The sequence below is a fragment of the Ixodes scapularis genome, unplaced genomic scaffold (assembly GCF_016920785.2).
Source record: "Ixodes scapularis isolate PalLabHiFi unplaced genomic scaffold, ASM1692078v2 PGA_scaffold13__105_contigs__length_92229423, whole genome shotgun sequence".
NCBI classification, from domain to species: domain Eukaryota; kingdom Metazoa; phylum Arthropoda; class Arachnida; order Ixodida; family Ixodidae; genus Ixodes; species Ixodes scapularis.
In genome coordinates this window covers 21954987-21975521 of record NW_024609839.1, presented here as the reverse complement: position 1 = coordinate 21975521, position 20535 = coordinate 21954987, and the positions used below count along the sequence as shown (strand labels likewise).

General features: G+C 45.0%; 1 protein-coding gene across 1 annotated transcript in view; it reads right to left on the bottom strand.

Annotated features, from left to right (window-relative positions):
- The window catches only part of LOC120848084 (neprilysin-1-like), a 115723-nt gene that overhangs the window by 92452 nt on the left and 2736 nt on the right, over window positions 1–20535 (bottom strand). Inside the window, exons 2-5 of the mRNA XM_040220011.1 lie at window positions 16719–16760; window positions 16273–16434; window positions 12631–12720; window positions 9293–9489 (exon numbers count right to left, since the gene is read on the bottom strand). Coding sequence (XP_040075945.1) covers window positions 9293–9489; window positions 12631–12720; window positions 16273–16434; window positions 16719–16760 — 491 coding nt within the window. The remainder of the gene's footprint in view (window positions 1–9292; window positions 9490–12630; window positions 12721–16272; window positions 16435–16718; window positions 16761–20535) is intronic.

Here is a 20535-nt window from a genome sequence, read left to right as displayed (position 1 = left end):
CGAGGAAGAAGAGAAAGGGACGCTCGTGGTAGGTGCGCGTGGACAGAGTTCGAAGGGCCGTGAGGAACGAAAGAGGCGGTGCTGAACGAGCCCAGGCAAGACCCGGACCACAGGGCAACCGTGGCCTTCTACAGAATCGACGGCACAATTTGAGTATTTATAAAGTGGTTGTCTATGATAGCGCTCCTTGTGTGACTTCCTCGGAGCGAGTAGAACTAGGCCTGATCGGGAATTGACAGGCGACCCATATAACTGGCGCTTCCAACGTGGGGCCCGATCAGTCTGCCGTTGTTTCTTTTCGCTCCCAGGGAGTCCCACGAATCGCGATTTCTAAATTTAGGTTTGTTTTGTTTCCCCATTTGAATTTTTTGTTACTCCGCTGGACATCAGTGTTTAACGTTCTGCCGCCATGTCCAGGTTACGGAATAAGGCCGCCCATCCCGAGGCCTCAACCCAGTCAGTGGCGGATATTGACTCGGACGTGGGAGAAGGCACGAGTGGGCAAGCGAGCGTTGCGGCAGCGCTAGAACCCCCAATTCCGGCGGTGCACACAGGAGACGTCAGCGAACTAATGCACGACATGACGGCGATGTTCGCGACGTTTTCTAGACAGATGGGTTTGGCCCCAGGGGTGGTGAATCCCGCGCCTACGCCCGTGCCTCGCCTGCGGTTGAGCGTGCCGACGCCGACCTATTCGGGCTACTCCGACGCAGCATCGGTTCACGATTTCTTGCACGACCGAGACGCGTACATTGCCGCGTTGGGCGCGTCGGATGAAACGGCCCCGATACAGATCGTCCCAATCGCGTTGACGGATGACGCAGCGCGTTGGAGGCGAATGCAGAGGCCGTTCCTTTCGATGGCAGATTTCCGGACACGATTCAGAGAGGAATTTCTGCCTCCCGACTATGAGATGCGGATCAGAGATGAGCTAGCCAGCCGTACTCAGCATCCGGACGAGAGCCTCGTAGAATACATCCGCGCTCTCCAGCAGCTCTACTCCAGAGCCGACCCTACAGCGTCAGACGCGGAGAAGGTAGCTAGGGCGATCCGCCAGTGTCACCCTAGATTTAAACCCTACTTGCGCGGACGTGATTTCGCTGATCTGGAAGCACTTGCCAGAGAGGCGCGCATCGTTCAGGCGAGCTTGCTCGCCGAGTTGACGTATCGCCCCCCTCCACGCGCAGAGGAATCTCTGGAGCCGGGTTGCGCCTGGACAGGACGAGGCGCGGGAGCTTGCGACGACTCACGTACGCCGTACGTGGCCGTTACAGGACATAGGAGTGGCGCAACTGCTGTGCCCCGCGCCTTAGATCCCTTCGCTTTTGAACAGAGGCGCAGAGCAGCTAACGCGGACTCTTCCAGGGCGCGTCCCCGTAGGGGAGGCGGCGCAGCCGACCACCGCGGAGTCGCGAATCATTACGAGGGTCGCAGGAACTACAATGACCCCCGGCGCGACACTGCTTCGCGTGACGGTAGCGGCGGGCGCTCAGCACACAATGGCAGGAGACAGGTCAGGTGCTATAAATGCAATCAGCTTGGGCATATCAAGCGTCAGTGCACATGGACGGCAGCTCCCCCCATGGGTCTCAGGGAAACGGGAGAGGCCGGCGCCACTAATTGGACTTCCCGACTCGCGGTTGCCGGCCGTTGCCGAGGCCCCTCATCATTCTGCCAACGGGCCTGGGGTTGCGGTCAGCGACAGGTCGGTGTTTGCCCCGTCGGCATGTCGAACTCAGGGTTTGACATCTGAGAAGGGGCCGCACGTGCGCGTCGAGATCGGTGGTAACATTTACTACGCACTAATTCACACCGGTTCGACTCTTTCCCTAATCGGCGACAGAGTCTACGAAGACTGTCGCCGACGAGCACTTCACGTGCGGGAAGTTTCCACCACGCTGCGTTTAGCAGCAGGACCGGCTAGGGCACAAAGCGCTATACGCCTTCACCTTAGCCTCGACGGCAGTCGAGGCTAAGGTGAAGGCGTATAGCCTTCACCTTAGCCTCGACTGCCTTCACCATGTTTACTCGTATCTTTTACAAATTGTTTAAGTTGTTTCTACGAAATGGTATCTTTCCAGAAAACTATGTATCCTGTAGCTCTACGACTCTGCACTTGGTTCTTTTACATGTGGTAATTGTTGAGTTGTTAGTAATTCTTGTACAGTATCTTTTTTAAAGGCACTCTAATATGTGTTAGAGAAGGCGATGTGAGGTCTCTTGTGTAGTTATTTAAAAACAATGGATAACCCTGGTGCAGCATGGTTTCTTTCAAGACAGATTTGCTGAGACGAATCTGCGCACATGTTTTAATTATTCTATTCCCATAGTTTAAAGTCGGGGTCAGGACGACACGGCAAATTTGGACATGTCCATATCTTTCGACAAAGTCAACAATGAACTGTTATTACTAAACCTTGAAAATTACAGTCTTTGTGCTGAGCACATTGCCTGGTTTGAGAGTTATTTGCATGAATGACAGAACCACGCTAGCGTATCTGGCTACCTGTCACGCAATTATATGCATTTATACCACGGTTTGAGCTATTAGGCTCGAGTGTTGGCCCTTTGTTGTTGATCGTTTTTAGAAACTATTTGATGTCGTCCGTGAAGCACTATCAGGCAGCTATGTTTGCAGATGATGTTAAACTGTTTCGGGTGGGTAAATCTATCACCAACTGCACTCTGCTGCAGTAGAAAAATGGTGCGAAATAAATGACATAATTTAAACCTTCGCAAAACCCAAGTTATATATTTCAAGAAAACGCGGCAATTTATCTGTTGCATAAACTCTAGAAAATGAAACTATACGTCGGACCACATTACCACGAGATTTAAGGGTTCTCGTGGATAATTACATATTTTTTTGTGATATGAACTCTATTTTTTACTCTTATTTACCTATACTGCCTCTCTTCATTGAGAGCCATTGCAGGAGCGGAATCGATCGCACTGTATATATAGGAACTAAACATAAGCATTTAAAAAGCGGGTGAAGACAATTTTACCTAAAGCCCAACAGTAAAATGTCCGATCCAAGAAAGCGTCACAATATAATCTTCAAGTGAATTCCAATCTTCTATTACCCGGGAAAAAATTAACTGTATCGAACAAGCGGACGGCGCCATCTCCACATCAGAGCAACGTGCACCATCTACACAGTAGAGCAACGTGTACCATCGGCACAGTAGAGGAACGTGTACCAAAGCACACAGAGCGATCGAGGAAGTAGCTACGCACTACGAGCGGCGGACACGCGACCCGAGTTTCAATGGAACAACCCGAGCTGCATTACAGGCTCGGCTCGCCTACCACAAACATTAGCTTCGCGCGATTTCTCTGCAGCTCCTGCATCTCCTGCATCGATGGAAGCAACTGTAGGGCGGAGTACCTCCTGTCGCACTTCAATACACGTACACGAAGTACACTACCCTACACCATTCTGCACCGGTGCAGGGAGTGCAGAGAAATCAAAAAAAGCTATTATCTTGGACTAAACCGTATGTAAACATCTCTCTGTCAAAATATGTAACAAGTGTGTCAGCAAAAGAAGCCTCTCGGTATGTTGACCGCCAGCAGTTTGGCGATGCGGCAAACCGCTCGCCGCCCTTCGCTATTGGAAACGCGAGAACTCCACGCTGAAGACGGCCAAATTGGTGATTCCAAAAATGAGGCCTCTAGGCAGGGTTTGGCAGTATCGCGATAAAACTTTATCGCAATAGTATTTTAGAGATACTATGGAGTATCTATCTCTGTATCGAGATACATTTGAAAAATGTATTTGTATCTCAGTAGTGAAATGCATTTACAATGTATCTGTTGTATCGCAATAATTTGCTTGACTTAGGTATCTGGCTACATCTGATGCCGTTTTTTACAAAAAAAGTCGAAGATAAAAACATGTTTGGTGCAACCTGCCCTATTACATAATCTACCACTGTTACCAACATTAACAAAAGTTGGTTTAAAGAAGGTTACTTGCAAGAATTACAGAATAAGCTCCTCTCACAAAGCCCGTTCTTTACTAAAGTTGATATGATCGGCAGCAATTATAAAAAAGTTGAAGGAAATAAAAAATGGCCTTTTTAGATAAAGTAGGTTTAAAATATCGGTTAATTTCATTTTCGACTTTATTTCAAATGTTATATAAAAATTCGAGTAAAATAAGATAAACTAAACTTTTTCCCGCCAATATTCCATGTATAGTACGCCCGCATAGTATTTGCTAAGCGACTCATGAACTACGAGGCCCTGAAGTTGACACCGCATTGTCACGTGGGAGCGATTTCGATCACTTCGAGAGATTTAACAGCAAAAAAGGGGGAAATCTCATCAAGCCAATGGAAAGTTCATATGATCGGCAGCAAAAAAAAAACAGAAAAAAAAATGAGCGAAATAAAAAATTGCCTTTTTGAATAAAGGGGGTTCAAAAATGTCGGTTAATTTCATTTTCAACCATGGTTCAAGTTTTATATAAAAAATTAAGTGAAAATAAAAGCAAACTAAACTTATGTCCGTCGATAGCCCATATATAGGGCTACACCCGCATAGTATTTGGTAAGCGACAAATGTAATAACTCAGGAGTTACAAGGCTCTGAAGATGTCACCGGATTGTCGAAGAGACAATGTTGGTCACTTTTACATAAAAAAAAATCAAAAGCATTTTCCTTTAAAATAAGAAATAGTCAAAATAACATACAAGAGCACAAAAAATTACTGAGTTTTGTATGCTTCCCGTATTCATACCAGGGTACAGAACTGGGTAGAAAAATCACGGAGTAAAAAACAGATTTTCACCCTGCTCCACTCAATAATTTTTTGTGAAGCGAAATATATTTTTAAAAAAAGTTTTAAAAAGCGGTTTTGTTCTTTCCAGAAATGGGGCAATGACATATATTTAAAAAATCGAAAGACCCACCCAGACAAGCGTGTTCGATTTCAAATGAAACCACCCTACCCAATTGATATAGTCACGAATGACAAATGATGAGGCGAAGAATAACTGAAGAAACTAAACGTTCATTGAGGCGAACTTGTGCCCAAAACAAAAAGGAAAAACAGAAAGTGAGAACAAAGCGTCGCGGGCGTCGAAGTTGTCGAACAGCAGGTTCGAGAGAGCTAGGGCGAGACTGACCCCGCTCGTCCTGCGGAGTCCCTATGTACCCTCGTGGATTTCTGGATCATTTGGCGTAGAACTTTCGATGCGTAGAACATTCGGAACTTGGTCAGAAAAGAATTTTCTCGAACTTACGAGAAGGCCAAGTGTAAAGAATAAATAAAAGGAGAAAATGAGACTGGAATCGAACCTACACCTTCCGCGCGACAGTCAAGCGCGGTAACCACTCGGCCACGCACGCGCTTACTTACCAAGGTCCATGGCAATATTATGCTTCAGCGCCACGTATTTTTTTTAATAAAGCCAAAAAGCGCAACTGCTCGAAACCAAAACCGAAACCTCCGAGAAGTGGACCGGAGCGAGTGAGTGGCGGAAGTCACGTGGCTACACCAGACCGTGCGATTTTTTTCTTCTTTCTTTCCGCACGCAGCTGACAAAATGTGTCGCGGGATCCGTTCGCCGTGCGACTCCTTTACAGTTATTGTAGCGTGAAGGCTGGTTCAGACATGTACAACGAGCGCGATGCGTCCGTTGCAACCGGAGCGGCCGGAACGACCGTTCTGCTCCGCGCGTACACACACCTGCAACCACTGCAACAAGCGCAGCGAGTTGGCAGCACGGCGACCGCTTCTACGCCGCCGTCAGCTGTTTCAGCAGTGCCCCTAAAAGGGGACGCATTGCCACTCAATAGCGTAACAGAATATAGACAGACAGATTTCTATAGCCTAAAGCTTTATTAATATTTTTTTTCACTATAGGCTTGCAGGGTACAGTGGATGAAAAAAAAAAAGAAAAGAAAAAGATTCAGTACGCCGTCTTGGACGATAACGACTCTAATGCACGACTTTGCCAGTAATAGAAATCTCGCCACACGCCTTTTCTACGATTATAAAAGACGATGTAGTCTTAGCAGCGATATAGCAACATAGAAATACGATTTCGTGATCAGATAGACGTTGCGAGCGTTCAGGATAGCTAACACTAATCACTTTTCTCCGGTGATGAAAACGCGTGAAAATTCGCATCCTTTATACGGTACGTGCCAGTAGTACCTTGAACTTGAGCACACGCATGAAATTCGCCAAATAAGAAATCCGGACGATGTTCGAGGACACAAATGCTTAGGAAGCGCCACTGTAGTCGAAGTGATCAAACACGCCGGCACGGGCGTTTCTACTGTCTCGAGAGTGCTGCCACGACATCGCCGCATGAGTAGGTGGATCTTCCCTTCTAATACGTGCTGGGTTACCATAGCAACACACGACGAATATTCACAGTCAAGGCTAGCGCTTTTACGTGGAACGATGAGCTTTCACCACGCCGTCCACGTCGACGATCACCACCGACGCCATGTTTGCAGACAGAAGGAGCCGGCCCGCGACCGGCATGCAACGCACGCGACCCGTTCTCCTCGAGTTGTGATTGGTCTGTCGTTGCGGTTGTTTCGGTTGTTTCCAACGCAGCAGGGAAAGTGGGGCTCGCTCCAACTCCTTGCGTTGTGAACGACGCGTGCGTGCGTCCCTCCGTCGCTATGGCAACTGACGGTTGCAGACCCTTGCAACGGTCGTTTCGGTTGTTCCGGTCGTTCCGGTCGCTTCGGACGCATGTGTGTGAACGGGCCTTGAGCTACACTGGCCGAGGCTGAGCAGTTTCGCGTGGCTCGCATAATGAGCAGTGCTCTGTGCTGCGCAGGCGCGAGGAGCAGTGACGTCACACGGCGCACAGCTGACGCATCGGAGCCGCCGCCGCGCGCTCCGCCGCCGCCGCGCGCGCCTCGCCGGTCTGCGCGCCGCGCGCGCGCAGACCGGCGGTATTTTAGAGGAGTGACGTCATAGCCACGGCAAACGCACTGGCGCCGCCGCCTGCCCAGCTGTGCGCCTCTGTTGCGCAGTAGCCAAGTTTGACGCTGCACCGGAGCCGCTTGATAGCGCCTCTCATTTTGAGCGCATAAGCTCACGCTACGCATATCCTGGCATAGCCGGGAAAAGCCACCGCAATTTTTTTTTTGTTCCGCTCGCTGTTCTGTACTTCAAGATAAGTTGTTTTGTATATTTAACTGTTGGAAAGTAGTAGTGAGTGCCCGTGGTGAATTCCTGTGATCGGCTCCGAAAAGAATACTTCCAAGATGTTGCGTGAAGAGCTGCCTGGCATGTCCTGCATCTGCAAGTGGCATTGTGCGACAGATTACACAAGTTTCCGAAAGATCAATGGGTCGGGACCCATGGCTGGCTGCAATTCGTGTACAGCAGTTACGGGAACCTCAGAAAGCGGACGCTACCCGATTCATATGTTCCGTGCATTTTGTGGAAACTGACTACATTGAGTTTACGGGTGTCAAAAATGGAATCTCATACCCTTTAGTTCAGCAACGTATCGTCCACAACAATTGTTTTTAGAGAGCAGCTCTTAGGGGCCCGATTCCGGCTTGAGCGGCGTCGCCGTCGCCGTCGCCGTCGGCGTAACCGCGCGGTGCATCATGGGAAATGTCCCATAATGCACCGCGCGAGCCCCCCACCGGGGTCACGTGACCTCGTGGGGGGTCACGTGACCCCCCGAGGTCACGTGACCCCCCGAAGTCACGTGACTCCCCTGAGGTCACGTGACCCCCTCCTCGAGGCCACGTGACCCCCGCCGATGTCGCGTGACCCCCGATGACGTCATCGTCACTGATGACGTCACCGGCATCCACATCGTCATCGTCATCATCACTGATGACGTCACCGGCATCCACATCGTCATCGTCATCATCACTGATGACGTCACCGGTATCCACATCGTCATCGTCATCATCACTGATGACGTCACCGGCATCCGCATCGTCATCATCATCACTGATGACGTCACCGGCATCCACATCGTCATCGTCATCATCACTGATGACGTCACCGGCATCCACATCGTCATCGTCATCATCACTGATGACGTCACCGGCATCCACATCGTCATCGTCATCATCACTGATGACGTCACCGGCATCCGCATCGTCATCGTCATCATCACTGATGACGTTACCGACATCCGCATTGTCATCGTCATCATCACTGATGACGTCATCAGTGACGTCACTGATGTCGTCACCGGCATCCGCATCGTCATCGTCATCATCACTGATGACGTCATCAGCGACGTCACTGATGACGTCACCGACATTCGCATCGTCATCGTCATCATCACTGGTGAAGTCATCAGTGACGTCACTAATGACGTCATCGGTACCCGCATCGTCATCGTCACTGATGACGTCATCAGTGACGTCAGTGATGACATCATCGGCATTGGGGGTCACGTGACCCCCAAGGTCACGTGACCCCCCCCTGGTTAGTTTAACCCCCCCCCCAGTGCCCTTCCCTCCTCCTCCTCAAGAGCTGCGCTCTAATTCGGCGTTACAGGGAGTTGTAAGCGGCTTTCATTTTTTCAGTGATAATTGTAAAAAAAGAAATGTAAACATTGCAAAATGTATGACAAGATTAGGAATCGAACCCTTGCCCGCTGCGCGTTAAGCGGACGTGTTTCCCCTGAGCTATTAAAGCAACTCTATCATACATAGTAATGCAGCGGGTAGACTGTATGTCGGAAGTGTGCTGCCGATTTCCCTCCAGTACATGCGCTCCCGGCTTGAAGTCGGGCAGCACCACGCATTGGCCACGTATTCAACTCGAAGTACGCAAGTACGCAATTCTCGCTTGACGTTTGAGCGAGCGATGTCTTCAGCCACGAGAAGGGACGACGGCTCGGCGACGTCTTTGTGCAATCGGCTTGCTGGTCAGGCGTGTCGTACGGGATGAATATCGGTTCTTTTGATCGGTTTAAATTTCTTCTTTCGAAGGAAGACAGATTTCATTCAAAAAATTATTAGAGGCCGGACTCGCTCGCGCTCACGTAAGCACGCACTACTTTTTCTTGTCACCAATCAAGTGTTTGCAAATTAAAAAGTCTGACCGTTAAATTTTGGCCATAATAAACCGCCATTTTTTACTGCGTGTTACTTTTTTGTCTTTATAAAGTTTGACTCAACTTAACTTTACACAATAATGAGATCAATGATATCCACTTCACAATTTTGAAACAAGTAGAACTGAGCTCTAAAAATTGGCTAAATGGTTTAATGAAACCTTTCCATTGCTTTGGTATAAAACAATGACGGTGCATGACACCAATTATATTGTGAAACTCACGTGAATTGTGTACTGTGAAACTTGGAAGATGTTGACGTCGACAGTAATTCTGAACAGTCCACGATAACCAGCGTCCTTTAACATCTTTGTAAAGACGCCCTTAGATCGAGATTGACTTGTCGTCTGTGGCCATGATCCAAAATTGAACTTTTTCATTAAGTTCTTTACTTCAGCAATCTCTGTCGTTCGTGTAACGGCTAAAACAAAAAGAATATCATGAAACATAATATAAATGTAATATCATATAAAAGTGAAATAAAATGTTAGTTACGCGCGCTTTCAATATGCAGGCATAACATAAACATGAACGCTAACTTTAGATAGCCAGTGGGCGGTACCTATAGTGTTTAATTTCAACAAACGAAATTGCTTATAGCTTTCAAGTTTACTTAGTCGTTACGGTTTAACGAAGTTGTGGTCTATTTTTTCTGCTATGCTATAATGTTTTTTTTTTAATAGTTCGTTGAAAAGAAGTAAGTTATTGTTAATGCGCAGTCAGAACCCTGCACGGTTTTAGGTTATATAATGTGCTTCACTGCAGCTTCAAGGCAGACATATTAATTTATTTTTTACATCCAAATAAAAAAAAACATTTTATTTACATCATGTAATATAATCTTAGTGCATGTCCAGTCAGTTCATAAAAGCAAGTGTTATATTGCCGCTGGCGTGGCGAATCTGGCGTCGCACGCGGAAGTCACAAGGGACGGGGTTCAAGCCCCGCTTGGTGTGATCTTTTTTTTTAATCTCTATTCTTCTAAAAAATTCCAAAACCATGACCCCTTTCAGTCCTTTTAACATGTTATCCATAATCTTCTCAAAGATTGCAGGTGCAGATGCAACCCCGAATGCTAGGCAGTTACTGCGAATAGTTCCTTATACGTAATAAGGTTGAAGTACTCGCGTTAAACCCTGTCGATAACTACTTGCTGGTACGTTATATTGAATTTAATTTTAAAAAATACTTGCCTTTCCGACAGTATGGCAATTATTTTTTTTATCTTGTGTAAAGAATATTTGTCGATGTTTAGGCACGGGTTCAGCGATGCTTTATAGTCCCCGCAGATGCTCACAGTTCCATTTTTCACCACCGGTTAAATCGATGAGGCAAATTGAAGGTACGAAATTGGCTCCATCATTCCAAGGCCAAAACGTTTTTCAAGTTCTTGTTCTACCGCTTCTTTCAGCAAGAACGGAATGCTTCTAGCATTATAAAGCTTCGGGTGTAGTTCGTGCTTGATAGAGGGCTGAACTTGCTCATCTTAAATCTCCCCGCGTTCGTCGTTCAGCATCTGGCAATACCCGTTCAAGACTTGTCCCAAGGATTGCTGGTCTTCAGCTTCTACGTGGTTGAGGCTACTCTAGTTTAGGCGAAGCGGGTACAGCCAGTCTTTTCGTATGAGGGAAGAGCCCTCCTTGGGGAGAACATGCAGAGGCATCTTGTGAGAATGATGTTGATCCTTCTCTGTTACTCTCGCCACCCCTTCCGGAAGCACGCACTCCCCTGTGTACGTACGAAGCCACACAGAAGCCGTTCTAAGCTTCACCTGTGGAAAACATGACCCAAACAGCCGGTGAGGCATCACCGATACTGCTGCTACAGTGTCCAGTTTCACTTTTAGTGGCACTCCCTGAATATAGGTTGTAAAGCACATCGACCCGTGACCCGCTTTTTGCGTTGGTGTTGTCTGGAGCTGTGGCTCGACGCCCTCCTCGGTCTCGAACACGCCGAAGATTAGCTTGCGGACGCCTTTCCGCTCTGTGTTTTTCCCGCTCGCTCTTGGGGGGTGGGAACTAGACGTCGGTTGGGTTGATGCACCTAAGGAACGTCGGTGCTCGTAATCGGAACTCACCGTTGCGGTGACGCAAGCCGCATAGCGAGCACGAAGAGCTGTCCCGTTCACGGCGTCTCTCTGCGTAAAACTTTGGGACGTCCTCCTGAGCTGTTCGACTGGGCCGGCACGCTGTTACGTTCTGGAAGTCACGTTTACTGATAATCCGATACCAACTGTTTTATTTAAGGTAAGAGACTCATCCTTCATAAACAGTTTTTTTTTATTTGGATGTCCATTGGGGCTAAACTACACACAAATTTGTCTGTGAGCGTCGATTCTAAATTCGCTCCGAATTTGTATGTTTGTGCATATTGTTTGAGGTTCGCCACGAACTCCGAGATGCTTTCAAATTCCTGCTGCAATATTTTGTGAAACTTGGCCCTTTCGGCAATAATTGATGGTCTGGGCGGAAGGCGCTGTCGTAATGCGTTTTGCAGTTCCAGTAGCGGTTGGCTGGCCGGAGTGTTCGGGCGGTCAGCCCCTTCAGCAAATCGTACGTTTTCGAACCCACAATGGTCAGGAACCCGTCTGCTTTGTTGGCCTTCGGAATATTGTTCACTCGTGTTAATGCGCTAGTTCATTCCCCGTGTGTCTCCCCATCTGACTGAGATTCATCGTAAGGTTCCGCTTGCGAACTGCTTGTCATCCGGCATGTTTCCAGTAGAAGGATTCTTGATCCTTCTTTCCTGCCAGACTGGCTCTCTTTCTTAGCGGTACTGGTAGATGCGTTCATCAGTTGGTGTCGCTATTATCTTAGCCTAAAATGTGCTGTGTCTAGGAAACGGGTAAACACCGGAGTGTCAATAGCAACCTGGGCTTATTGACATAGGGCTTGATGTGGCCGCCAGCTAGAGCGCTGCGCTGACGCCCTTATGTCAAGATACAGGGAGAGATAAAGAAGGAAAGGGGCGTCTCTGTAGCATAGACACGTGAGAGTGAGTTAGCTATTTGTTTACCAGTGGTAATGAGTTAGCTATTTGTTTATCAGGACACAAACACTACTATAACTCTAGAAATTTTTGTTTTGTTGTTGTTGTGTTGTGTTTTACCGGAAGAGGTAGTATGGGAAAGTAACGAAAGGCAAAAAAACATCAAAAACATAGCAGACTACACACAAGGGGTGGATAGAATGTAATCTATAAAATGGAGAAAATATATTAAGAAATATTAATACTATGATTATAATTATTGTTATTAATGTTGTTATTTTAACTCCTCAAAACTAACTAAGGCAGTGATAATATACTGTTCAAAATATTATTTTACAAGCTTAAAAATTAAGACAGGTCGTGCAACCGTCAAATACACACTATGTTAAAGTACACATAAACAATACTAAACATCGCGTGTGTACTAAAGAAAAGGAGATCACCTGCAAATAATTTTGCAGGTGTGTCTTAACATCAATGCAATTCAAATAACGATAAGGGTAACACTTGCGCCGCGTGTTTTCATTTATCTCTGCACCACGGCATGATGAAATAAATGCTGAACAATTCTTACTTGTGTCTCCGCAGCTTTTAAAGAGAATAGCCATTTTGTCTTCAAGCGACTGTTTCTTGTCGTAAATCATTGGCTTACTCGCAAGAAGGCCTAAATTAAAAAAAAAAAGTTTATAAGACACGAAAAGATATACACTTTTATATGGTTAACACAAATCTGTTTAATACGTATTGTAGTAAAGTGGTTAGTTGGGTGAGTTGGTAATGATTGAACATGGTTAAAATTACGCACAAATAGAAAGGAACAGTGAAGTGTGAAGAGTTAGAGAAGAGACAGGTGAAGACATGTGAAGAGAGAAGAGAAAGGAACAATGAAGAGCGAAGAAAGAAGAGACGGTTTAATACATGCTCGCTTTCGATTGTGGCACAATAAATACTTTAGGCCTTACTTCTTACCAGACACTGCGCAGGTCAAAGAGATACTTTAGAAATAATGTACACATATACACAGCTATACATAAATACAACATATTTGAGGGACGTCCTACCTCTTGGAAGTTATTCTGTTCTTTTTTTTATCTTCAGAAGAGATTTCCTGCGTACACTCGGTTGAAGGGTTTGTGATAAACATAAGCATTAACCTTAGTAATTCAGCCTCCAAGGTGTTAATAAGCAATTCTTTACCATGAAAGTATCAGACAGAAAAATAGTGCGCCTTATTTTCGACGTTTCGAGCAGAGCCTGTTTTTGTTCAAGCGTAGAAAAATCGAATTTGCCGAATGTGTTTTTTCCGGAATCGAGAGAGAGAAGGGAGTCAAATGTAAGCAGACAAAATTAGTCAACCCCGAAAATAAACACGCACAGTGGGCGACGTGTGCAACAACACACTGGCACGATACAAAAAAAATGGAAAACCCGGTCATGGCAGTCTCCGCGGAAAGCAATAAAATATAGTAAAAGGCGGTGTTCCCTTTATCTTTACGACCTCCTTTGAACAGAAATAACAAATATAAGATCAAAACTACGTGCGTCACCAGAAAAACAATCTAAAAGAAAACATGAGTGAACAGCCAGCACCGGAGACGAAGAGACGACGCAGGATGTGCGGGTCTTAAAGCACCGTCTCGGTGTAAGTGCACACAACGCGTGAAGCGGCGTGGAGACAAATAGCGTCCCAGTGAAAGCTTTAAGTTCTAGTAGTGAAAAAGGCAGTGACTGTGCAGGCAAGCTGGTGATAGCTAATCATGTCATATAACACCTGAGACTGTGGTGGAAGAAATTGGAAACTTTTTAGTGGAATGAACCAACACAGAAAGGTACGTCTCTTTTACGAACCTTTCGCTGTCTGTTCGTTCAACTAAAAAGTTTCCAAATTCTAGTAAGTTCGGCCCGTCAGGGGACGTTGGCTCAAGGTCATGTAAACAAAAAACCTAACAGCAAAAGAACCCCCCCCCCCCCCAAAAAAAAAAAGCATGCTATTACTTTTTGTATTTAACTTTTTTCAGAGGTCTTAATCGACGCGATGGGAATTTGCCTTTACCAACAAGAAGCCTTCAACTATCTATGGAGGTTTCCCTTTGAGATATTGATGCCTACTAGAGCCAACGAAGTAAATTACGATATGCAATATGACTTCATTTTCAAGTCTGATATTTTTTTAATTACTTTTCAGGATGATAAATTTGAGATGCGTATGATGTTACGGTATACGTCAGAGTTGAAGTGTTTGGTAACATGTATATTTCTCTTTTTTACAATAACCGACCTGTGGCCATAGAATCCCTCCCGTGTGGATATTTTTTAGTTTCCCTTACATATTGCATGATGCAGAGTGTGCAGTTGATAATATATATCACGTTAGAAGTTTTGAAGTAAATATGTCGTTTATTAATAATGAAGAAAGCTGTTGCCCAGCTCGAAATACAATCAGCGGTCAAAAAGAAAAGTGCAGAGCTGGCACGGTTTACTCCGACAACGACCACAGCCACCGGATGAATTCGAACGTTTCGTATAATGTGAACATAGCATTTTCCCGAGGCTTCGATGCTTGCGGAAAGTGGAAAAGGGTGACTCGGGAAATACCTTCTTTAAGTTTTTCGACGGCGTGCATGAATAATAAATGTCTCTTCAGTATAGAACCTAGTCTTGATATGTTCGAGTAGTAGTTGGTAACAAATGGTACTCCTTCTCCTTTAGGGCGGAGTTGTTGCGAAGACTGAAGCGGGCGCTTTATTTTTGGCGTCATTAAAAATAGATTTGGCATATTTGTTTTTGTTAAGTAGCGTGCTTTTGAGTGAAGTTAACTTCTCTTTCAATTTCGTGTCTACGGAGAATATTCTACGTAACCAAATGAATTGATTCTGAGGTATATGATTTCTTCTTAAATTTTGGGTGGTAGTTATCGTAGCAAAATATATTGCACTTGCATGTAGGCTTCCTGTACAGCGCTGTTAGTAAATTCTCTCCCAGTTTTTTAACGCTAACATCGAGAAAGTGCGTGGTGCTCACGGAGCAATTGCAAGTAAATTTAATTGTGCGGTGACAGCCGTTAATGTAATCGACGAAGGAAAGGCGTGTATTTTCTGGGTCGTTCTAGATTATAAGATCACCGTCAATATAGCAGGCATATATGGCCGGCTTCTCAGTATAAGACCAAATAAAGTTTTTGTCTTCAAATTTACCCATAAAGATAGCATAATTTGAGGTCATTTTTGATCACATAGCAGCACCTTGAATATTTAAGTAATGAGCGTTGTTAAACCTGAAGTTATTGCAGTCTAAAGGCAATTGTAATAAGCGCAAGATATAAATGCTCTCTGCAAAAGACGAAGAGTAGAAAGAGAAAGCTTCTGATCAAAAATAACTAAGTCGAGAGGTGGTATTTACATAAATATTTGTGCACATCTGATGACACATTATCATCCGTCATCCCAAAAAGCTCACATTTGTAAAAACAATTATGAGGCTCACACGTACTGTCATGAGAAATATTTAGAAGGATAGGATGAATGCTTGGGCGAGTTGGTAAACCAAATTTTACGTTGACAGCGCAGAGAAACAATCACACACCAGATACTCAGAAAGACAAGCACACGCGCTGAGTATCTGGTGTGTGATTGTTTCTCTGCGCTGTCACCGTAAAATAAAAAGAAATTATATGGGTAACCTTGTTATATTTTATTCAAATTCCTATATAAAATTCGTACGGTAAAAGGTTTAGAAAAAACAATTATTCAAGAAACCCCTAAATATAACATTCACAGCACGAATTCAAAGGGTTTTGTTAACAAACTTCTGGTCTGTCTAAATATCTTTAATGGTCAACCTGAAGTTATTCTTTCCCATATCTGGTTGCAACTGTGCACCTTTTCCCAATAATACATCTAGCTTTGGGTAATATTTTTGCGGTCTATATCCCTATCTGACAACGACAAAGAAAAGGCTTGTGAAAACATTGTAGTGATCTAGATATTCAAATATTTCGCGTAAAATTGGCTAACTCCTTCCACATTGCTGTTATTTATAAATGTTGCATACAATTGAGGTACTTTCTGGATGAAAGTGATAGAGTTGTTTTTTGAGTCCTTGGTTTTAAGATAGGCACAAAACAAAATACACCGTGCAATGTTGAAATATTGGATGAAGTAAACATGTTGAAGCATAACTAGGATTTATATTATGTATTTACATTAGTGATACATACTTGCCATTTTTGCTTCCATCTGTTGAATGGCCTCAACAAACTTGCTGATTGATGTCGATGTATCTGGAATTCGAGTCGTACTTTTCCACTTGCCACAGGCGAACTCGTAGAAGTCGTCGCAGGGGTTCACCTTATCGTTGATTTCCTCCTTAAGTCGTTTCGCTGTGAAGCATATTCTCAAAATCACAATAACAACTCCATATGTAAAATTCAACAATTACTATTGCAGTCTGGAATCTGTGTTGAGCTTGCTTTAGCGGATTTTTATACTGAACGAATCATCTGATCCCAAAATATAGTGTATCAACAAACATTTCGGGAATATTTTATGTCATTTGAACGATCGTATTACTTGAGAAGCAAACACATGGCAAATTACCATATGCTCTGTTCAGATAGTATTACATTAGCCTAACAACACTAATGTACAAAATGTGGTTTCAAACCTAAATTTCTGCATTCCTCTGTCTCACAGACATTCTTCTGTCCTGGAAGATAATACGAAAATTAATGAAGAAACGGTAAAGGGAATTTTATATTCTATTTCGGATTAATAATATATATTGCGCTGATTTTTCCAATAAGCAATTTACCGCTATATAGGGTGTATATTTTGTTTTACCTAGGGATTGAAAGAAGAAACTTATATTTCCCTGGGGACAATTTAGCGACAAAGACGGCAACCAAAAAAAAAACTAAATGGGTTAATAAACTAGCTAATTAACTATACATATTGTATTACGATCTAAAGTTCTATTTTTAGGCGTATTATACTCGTAAAGTTTACATTCCACCTAAATGTAGTCTAGAGGTGCTGTGAAATTTCAAAGTATTTTGTAGAGGCTACAAAGGGGCAAGAAATGTCACTCTTTTAGAGAGCTTCAAATTGACACTAAGTGTGCAGACAGCGGTTCTGGAGGTGGTAGAATGCACCGGAATTGACGACATGGGCTCTCTCCTCCCGCTTAATTTCGGTTTCAAGCCATGTTCAAGTGTGCCCATTCGCGCACCATAGCGCCCACGAAATAATTTTATAAAGATTTCACGGTTAGGCAAATTTGAGTCGAGCTTCTATTCCCCAAAGATATGTTTTGCCCCCGGAAATAGAAAAAAAAAAGTTGATTGAAGAGTTTGCGTTAAGCTGCTCAACAATTAACTGATTTACTTCTTTTTTAATGGCCGCCATGATCACCAACTGTGACTCATGGCTGAAAATGCACTAAGGCAAGTTGCTTTTATTAAATTTTGAGCCGTCTAAATATGACAGGTATATAATAGGTGTGTCTCGCGCAACTTGATCATATGAATTTGAAATAGGTAAACGAACACTAGCATGTTATAAATTTTGATTAAAATACCAAAAGAAACGGTGCATTAACTACTAGACTATTAAATTGAATCTCAATGCTTTCAAAGACTATCATCCACATATATTTCAATGCGCCTTGTGCTACATGACTCACATGTCAAAATTATTTTACCCAAAATATGTTACAGCATTTATGTTTTTTTATATAAGCGTACTCTTTGTTCCCGATTGCATGTTCGATTTCCGCCACCCGCCGCGACTGATTATCCGGAAGACGCCTTCTCCATATCTAAGTCCGTTATTATGTCACAAAATCCGGCTACGCTGTTACAGTATCCAACTTGTCGTTTTGTTGGGTGTTTTTGTTTAGAGGGAACGTCCGGTCGCCGACCACCGCCCCACCTCTCAGCGCGCCGAGAAAGAGAGGGGGGTCTGGTTTCTTTTTTGGTTCTCCCCGTTTCTGGAAAAACTAAAAACCGAGCCCGCTTAAAGCCGAATGTTGGGTCAAAGTTCGGCCTGGTGGGCAGGGGAATGAAAGACGAGCCGGCGACTAGGACAACGTGGACACGGAATGCAAGGCAGTGTGAGGGAGGCTATGAAGACCGGAAACGCCGAATCGTCACGTCGAGCTCGGGAAGTGCGCCGGTAGCGGACCAGGTCCAGGCGGGAAAGCCTTTTAAGGAGTGCGTGCGGGGGTGTGTGGTCGGCCACATCGAGCCGTCCACTAGCCCACCGTGAAGCCACCGGGCCCACCCTTCCCCCCCTGGAACAGGGCATCGCAGGAGGTTGCCGACGCTCCTGGGGCACTGGCAAATGCGACTCTCCCTCAACTCACCTTCTTTATATAATCGTCATTTAATTTGTGCACCTTAGCTTTACGTATTTTGTTTTGCATTTGTATAACTCTGCGTTCACTCAAATTGTTGGCCGAAGTTTAAATGGTAACCTCTTGTATTGTTGTTCCGTGTAGTTTCCGTTTGTTTAGTTCGCTAAATGGTCCTCTCCGCCCGCGCGCCAGCGGGGTGAAGAGTTGCGTAACCTGTTTGTGACGCATTTCGGCATTTACGAGTAGGAGTAGGACTGGTCATTTGGTCGATTAACCTACCCATTAAGCAATGAATGCCTTCATTGCAATTAATTTATTTAACGGGTTAATCGGTTTAAATTTGGAAAACAAAAGAAGTAAACATTTAAAGCTTTAACTGCGCAGACATGGATGAGTAGACATGTATGAAGGAAAATATTTGAAGAAAGTTTGACCGCCCGAAGTAAAATGTAGGGGCGATATTTGCAACTCCAAACAAGTGGGAGGGTTATACGCGTCCCGGCCACTTCAGGACCGCGCGAGTGTCCGTTTAGTGCAGCAGAGACGACTCTGCCCAATCCAAGGAGTTTACTATTGCCGTGGAATATCGATAAACAACTTTGCCTTCTCGGTTGAAGTACTGATTTGTGAGTGTTGGTGTCTTTTGACTGTTCTCAACCACACATGAAGGTTGATTTAAAATCCGAAGTTGTACTACGCAGTTGGTTACATACTCGGCGATGAAAAAAATTTAATGTTGACCTTTTTAAGACTATTATTCGGGGGAATGAACGAAACCGATTAATCGAGGAGTTAATTGATTAAATAGTGGAGATTAATTGGGTTAAACTCGTTAATCCACGCCCAGCCCTATTGAAGAGCGTTTTGTTACATTCAATTTTTTTTTAATTCAATAAAACTCGTTTGCTTTTACAAACCTGAGTTTGGGCCCCGTTACCGGGAAGACGTCACAAGGGCATGGAGCAATCACCGGGTCAGTACAGGTTACGCTTAGCAGAAAACGTAACAAGCCCGAACCCGTGTCTGAAATATTATAATGAGCTAATCCAGCACGAGACACCGAGCTCGTCTTTGTCACACAAACTCTGCATGTGTCCTCGCGGGCGCTTGGGTTTGTAAGGAAGGGGGGGGGGGGGGGGGGCGGCGTGGAGCGCAGATTTGAGGGAGTTCAGCCCAGACAACGCCTCCTTGAGGGTGCTGCCGCATCACGGTGAGCGCGTGCTGGCAGCGTTTCTTTCGAAACCCTTACCATTAGTCAATCATTTTGCTCATCACAAATGAATACCTTGAAAGCCACTAAATAAACTCATATTTGCGAAAAACACTAAGGCACGTGCAGCGTTCTACCGCATACCGAAGAATCGCTCAATTTGGGCGCGCTTTAAGGTTTTGGTTTTTCTATCAGAGAGCACCTTGCACCAGCGGTCCTGCCCTCAACTGTGCGAGGCGCGCAACGCACGTCCGCTACACTTCCTTCCATCTAATGAGGGAGGCGAGGCAGTAGCTTGGTAACTCGGCCACGTTGGGGAAGCTCAGCAGGCGCGAATATGCGCTCCGACAGGAACCCGACACCTAGAAACGCGCCCTAATTGAGCGTTTTTGGGAACATCGTAAAATCCTGTACTATAGCCTCCTCTATACTCACTAAGCGTGGAAGTTCGACGAAGGAGCCACAGGGTGCCTAGTCGCAGTCATTTCTCGGGGAAACTGGACGTCAGCGCACAACTTTTGCAGCGGCGGAAACCTGAAACACACTTGTTCGCTCGTGAGAGTGAACAAGTGTGCTGCGGTGCCACAGCGGCGCGCCAGTCACGTGGCTCTCCTGTCATGCGTTGTCTGCCGCTCCACCTTTTAATTTTCGGTGGCCGCTTCTCGGAGTGATCTGCCAGGCTTGGTCAATATATAGGAGGCTATGGCTGTAACTATCTAGTTTCTAATTAGAACCATATAATTATTCGCACGAGCTAAAAAGTTATTGTTGTTTTAGGTAATTACTTAGCCTATTAGTGTTTTATTCGCAATTAGTGGCGGACATAATATGTATTGAGGCTGGCAATTTTTTTAGCAAAGTGTTTAATTTCTTCTCAACCACCCTTTTTCACGCTATTTGAAATTCGTTGCTGAAACA